The 6,000-nt window shown below is 41.8% G+C and overlaps 1 protein-coding gene across 1 annotated transcript; it reads left to right on the top strand.

Annotated features, from left to right (window-relative positions):
- The first annotated feature begins 598 nt into the window (after nucleotides 1-598).
- Nucleotides 599-5,483, top strand: mllt11 (MLLT11 transcription factor 7 cofactor). Its single transcript, XM_084378758.1, has 3 exons — nucleotides 599-738; nucleotides 2,804-2,983; nucleotides 4,037-5,483. Exons 2-3 carry the CDS (start codon nucleotides 2,819-2,821, stop codon nucleotides 4,127-4,129), a joined length of 258 nt encoding a protein of 85 aa, XP_084234884.1. The 5' UTR covers nucleotides 599-738; nucleotides 2,804-2,818; the 3' UTR covers nucleotides 4,130-5,483.
- The last annotated feature ends 517 nt before the right edge of the window (nucleotides 5,484-6,000 follow it).

The raw sequence follows: 6,000 nt of genomic DNA, 5'->3' as shown, positions 1-6,000 counted from the left end.
AAAACAGAGTTTGATTATTTAGTTTGTTTATCAGCCAATGAGGATCTTTCTCTGCTCCTTAACATTTATTCACCTAATCTACAGACTGCTCCTTTAAACTGGGCTGACTGTGTATTTTAATCAGAATCAGAACCAGAATTCCTTTATTTGTCCCACAAACGGGGAAATGTGTGCGTCACAGCAGCCAAAGGACAGTCAATATAACAACAAACAATAACAGTAAAAAATAAACAATATGATAAAAAGGTGCAGGCCAGCAACACTCAGCTGAGGTGTTTGTGTGTGTGTGTGTGTGTGTGTGTGTGTGTGTGTGCGTGTGTGTGTCTGTCTGTCTGTCTGTGTGTGTGCGTGTGCGCGCGCCTTCTTTATGTTTGATAACGTTAATAATGTTTTGCAGCCTTTAAATGTTCATTAAGTTTCATCCTTTAAATTAATTCAGAACTAAAAACTAAATGTTTTTCTTGTTTTCTAAAATAATCGATGAGATTTTCTAACTGACGAGAAAAAATTACATAAAAACAAGAAACAGCAGAAAAACCACGAGCTTCCCCTCGGCTTTTATTTTGAAAGGTCTTGACGGAAGCCGTGGTGTGTATTCAGGTGCGCTTGACGCAGGCGCAGAGCTCATTTAACCTGCAGCAGCTGACGCGTCTGATCGTCGCGACAAAGAAGAAAAGAACAAAGAAGAAAAACAGAAATCTGTGAAATCTGTGATCTTCTCACCGGAAACACTCAAAGGTAAATGATTCTGATGTGATGATGTAATGATGTGATGATGTAATGATGTGATGATGTAGTGATGTAGTGATGTAGTGACTTGATGACTGGATGATGAGGTCTGCGGTGATGATGAAGCTGCTGCTCAGTCAAACCTTTAAAATCCTCCGACAGCAGAAACACACGTGAACATCGGAACATTTCAGGTTCGGTCTTGTGATTCGTGTCAGAACTCATCGAGTGAAATCAGGTTTGATCGGCTTCATCATCGACGGACGAGCTGCAGCGGCCAACGCCTCAACACAACCTGATCACTGATCAATGCGCCCCGAGCCAAGCTCCTTGTCGGTACCGAGCAGAACCGCTCGACTGACGCGCTTTAAATCAATATGTATTTTTAATTTGTTATCCCGATCATCACCGGGACATCACCGGGACATCACCGGGACATCACCGGGCCAACGCCTCAGGATCCACCGGCCTGAGTCACAATAAAAACCAGCCGAACATTAAATTGGCAGAAATGTGAATGTAGTCTGGTGGCGGTCGGACTCATCAGTGTCAGCGCAGTGTCGGTTTATTTCAGTCTGCAGTGACACGATGACCCAGTTTCTCTTATAGACTTTCTGGAACAGTCCGAATAAATATAAATATACCGAGTCAGTACTTGAGTAAAAGTACTTAGTTACATTCCAGCATTGATAAAAATATCCAACCCTGCAGCTGAAGCCAGAGAGACGAGTGTATAGATACAAGACAACATCTGAGTTTAGTCAGAATAAGAAGCAGCACCTTTCTACCGCTCAGCTGGGAGGCTTTCAGGGCCCGTTGGAGTTCTCAGCTCCATGAAACTGATGAGTCAGGAGCAGAACAGCTGAACTGAGGTCAGATCAGAGCTGTGACTGAATCATTGTGACACGGTGAGTTCAGGTGTCATCAGAGGAACTCGTCTCTTCTCGTGTCGATTGTTTTAATTCGACTGCAGCGCGTCGTCTTTTTATGTTGAACTCAGCGACTGAAACTTAACGTTGCATCGACTCGTTCATCTCGTTACAAACACGTTGGTTTGATTCTGTTTTCTTCATAAAAACCATCAGAAACACTTTCTACTTCATCTTGTTCAGTTTTAAAGGAGCACGATGCAGAATTTTAGTATCTACAGTATTAATGAGGTCATAATACAAACTGTCTCCATCAGTGAATAAACAGCTGCTCTCAGAGGACAATAAGGTCCAGAACACTGTTTGAAGCTAGGAAGGTGGCAGGGTCCGCCACATGTAAACAAAGTAAAACTCCTTTAAGGTCAGCTTGTTTATTCAGTCATGAAAACAGAGTTTGATTATTGAGTTTGTTTATCAGCCAATGAGGATCTTTCTCTGCTCCTTAACATTTATTCACCTAATCTACAGACTGCTCCTTTAAACTGGGCTGACTGTGTATTTTAATCAGAATCAGAACCAGAATTCCTTTATTTGTCCAACAAACGGGGAAATTTGTGGGTCACAGCAGCCAAAGGACAGTCAATATAACAACAAACAATAACAGTAAAAAATAAACAATATGATAAAAAGGTGCAGGCCAGCAACACTCAGCTGAGGTGTTTGTTTGTTTGTTTGTTTGTTTGTTTGTTTGTTGTAAACGCAGACGAGGCTGCTGTCAGTCTGGACACACGTCACCTCCTCACAGGGTCAGACAGACTCAGACCATTCAGACTGTGTGAGCCTCGCTTCACTGAACCAGACTCCATAGAAAAAACACACGTTTTAATATTTCTCCCTCACCTGCAGCCTGTTTTTCTCTCGGGTCAGAACATTTGAAGGTCCAGATATCAGATTTTACAAAGTCCCATGAGTCAAATAAAAGTCTTTCATGAAGTGTTCTGATAAATTCCAGGACAGAACTGTGAAGAGTTCTGATTCTGTGTGAGTTTTCTGGAACGAGCTTTGTGCAAATGATGTTTTGTCTTCAGGGGACAAAGACTGAAATCACAAACCAACAAAGGAAAGTTTAACAAGCAAACCGGACCACAGTAATTCATTTAACACGCTGTTCTGATAAACTGGACTTTGTGTCTGGTTCCTCTCAGGTCCATTCTCAGACGATGGAGAAGTCAAACAGCCAATACGACTCGTTCCTCTTCTGGAGGCAGCCAATCCCGGCCCTCGACATGTCGGAGCTGGCGGACCTGGGTTTGACTGACGGTCAGCCGGCCAATAGCATCAAAGGAAAAGACAAGTCTTCATCACTGAGGAGTGACGAGGAGGAGGTGAGGGGGCAGGTGGGGGACCGGTCCAAACAGCACAGTCTTTAGTAGAGTTAATTTTTTTTCCTTCATCAGGAGCCATTCAGTCTGATCATTATCTGTTTCCATGGTTACAGTGTGGATGGATCTGTCATTACAAAGATTTAACAAAAACATGGAGGCTGCAGCTGTGACATCAGTCATGTTAGCAGTGAAGCTAACGGGATGCTAATGTGTTAATGAAGTGATGAGTGTGCTTCAGACGTTCGTGTTCCCCTACCTGCAGAACTGATGACATCACATCAGACTCAGCTCTGTTTACTGATGAGAAGCTAACGTTAGCATGCTACTTGACTGCACTGAGTAGCCTTCTTGTCTTTTTGATATTTTAAAGGGGTAATTTGTGAGATATGTGCAGAATCTAAGTTTAATCTGAGGCGGAGATATCTACTGGAGTTAGCATGCTAACCAGCTAGCTCCCAGTTTCAGCTGGAGATGTGAAAGCAGCCAGTTCACTAAGTCCAACAAGTCGACAAGATAAACTCACTAAATGTGCAGAAAGGAAATATTTTCTATTTCTATTTTCTATTTTGCTTCTAAACAGAAAAATCCAACCGTCTGAATTTAAGTTTGTCTGCGACTGAACTCAGACGAGCTTCATCGCCTCGTTAACTCATCGTCAAACACGCGTCATTCAGACTGAGTCACAGTCACCAGAACAGTTCTGGTTTGTCTCTACAGTCACCCCAAATAAATCCTCAGTTCACAGAGTAACGTGAAACTATTCTGACTCCAGCTAACAGCAGCTAGCCGCTATAGCAAAGCGTATAGACAGCAGCAGTTAGCGGTGATGCTGCCCCCTGTAGGTTTGGAGCCACCTTTTGAATTTTACAACCTTTGTGTACATTTTCCTGATTTTATAAACATTTACTGAAGTCTGCAGGACTTTAACTTGTAACAGAGTATTTTTACAGTGTGGTATTAGTTATTTTACTGAAATAAAGTATCTGAATACTTTCCAACACTGAATATGACTAAAATGTGACCTCATTTTTTCCACTTCCTGTCTGTCCTCAGTTCGTCCTCTCTGAGTTCTCCTCCTTTAATTATTGGAGAGCTCCTCTCGCCGACGTCGACGCTCTGCTGGCCGACCTCAACCTGCTGCTTTGAACGCACCATCACCTGACACCGGACCGGATCAGCCTCACCTGACCTCTGACCCCGGATCTGCCTCACCTGACCTCTGACCCCGGATCAGCCTCACCTGACCTCTGACCCCAGATCAGCCTCTGCAGGCTTCTTCCTCCAGTCTTTGTTTTTTCTCCACTGAAGAAATTGAGACACTCCAGGAAGTCACCAAAATAAGAGCCTGGTTTTCACATTAAAACAGGTCGTCACAGACGGACAGAGGTCTGCTGAGACTGATCCTGGTTCAGATTAAATCACAACTTTTTATTCACTCTGGTCCAGAATCAGTTTCCCTGAAATCACACACACAGCTGACACGTTTTAATGCCTGTGAATAACTGAGAGTCTGTTTCACTGATAATTACTGTGATCATGAAGCTGATCATCAACTCTGAACTTTCACCAGAACTTTGAGGATATGAAGCAGAAATATAATTAAAATCCAGTGAGGTAAAAAAAAAATTTCAATTCAAACAGAAATGATCATAAAACGTGAAGGAAAGAATAAAAACTGAGGAAACAGCTGCAGATATTTTGACAGACAGTAAAAATGTGCGTAGATGAAGAAACAGCACAGACGAGCTCGTTAATGCAGCTTTAATGTTCATGATGAATTTGTTGTGAGAGAAGAAGAGAGAAGTTTACTGAAGGGATGTAGAGCTGAAACGTACGGAGGGCAGTGAATGCAGCACACACACACACACACACTAATGATCCTCAGATAGTTTTGATTCGATGACTCGGCAGTAAACAGCTGACTGACTGTATTAATAATCACACTGGAAACATTCACTGTCGAAGAACCGAACCAGGAAGTGCTCAGTGATCCCAGCGATCTGATTGGTTGGATTTGAACCAGCTTCCTGATCTCAGATCAGCTGATTTCAGACGAATTGTGATTGGATTCAAACCGACAACCTTCACGTGTGAAAATGAGATTTTAACCCCTTCAGCATGTGAGCAGGGGGGACAAAATAATAGAAACACTGTTGATCCATTTCTGATGAGACGATTAAAAGTTGTTTGTTTGTTTGTTTGTTTGTTTCCATGATGAAGAAATGATCCTCAGATTATTTGTATTATTTACTGAATGTGTCGAAACCCTCCGAGACTCAAAGTTTTTGTTTCCATTTGTGCCTTTTTGTTCTTTTGTCCCGAGCTGCTTCGTTAACACTCGCTGTTAATTATTTATTTATTCATTAATGTATTTATTAGTTTCTCATGCTGTTTTACTGAGCGGGCCTCAAACTGGAGCCGCAGGAAGAAAACTACCGTTCACCTGGTTCTGTCAGAATGTTCTGTCACCTGCCAACAATAAACAAATGTCTTCTTTGGACCGGTCGCCTGTTTTTACTTCAGGTCTGTTTACTGTCAGTATACCAGAGTGATGCATTAATACATGTGTAGTTTGCATTAAAAACTAAAGTCTCCACAGGCTGACACACCGATGAGCTGTTTGTTTTATAATGACGCTCGGATTCTCAGTAAGACTGAATGTTTTATTAGTTGTTTCTGAATGTCATAAATGAAGAGAAATTAATTAATAGAGAAACATGTCTTTCAAAAGACAAAATTTGTTTTTTAAAAATCTTTATTTATATTCAAATACTTTGACACACACACACACACACACACACACACACACACACACACACACACAGCTGATACAGATCAGAGCTCCAGTTTGTTACAGACTAAATATTATGACGCAGTTAATCATCATCAGATAAAAACTTCATGTGATTCAGTCAGATGTATTAATTTAAATATTTCCCAAAATGGCTGACATGACTCAGTTCCGGTCCAGCTGCCTGTTTCTGCATCGGACCCACAGAATATAAAAGTTCTTCATC

Source organism: Pagrus pagrus, assembly GCF_965226575.1.
Source record: "Pagrus pagrus genome assembly, chromosome: 17".
Lineage (NCBI taxonomy): Eukaryota > Metazoa > Chordata > Actinopteri > Spariformes > Sparidae > Pagrus > Pagrus pagrus.
Note: the sequence above shows the minus strand (reverse complement) of the source record. Positions and strands in the feature narration are given on the sequence as shown.

Bases quoted from the DNA above. Each gene is read 5' to 3' on its own strand.
- mllt11 (XM_084378758.1), top strand. From the start codon at position 2,819: ATGGAGAAGTCAAACAGCCAATACGACTCGTTCCTCTTCTGGAGGCAG. The intron at 2,984-4,036 runs GTGAGGGGGCAG...GTCTGTCCTCAG, and splicing joins TGAGGAGTGACGAGGAGGAG to TTCGTCCTCTCTGAGTTCTC.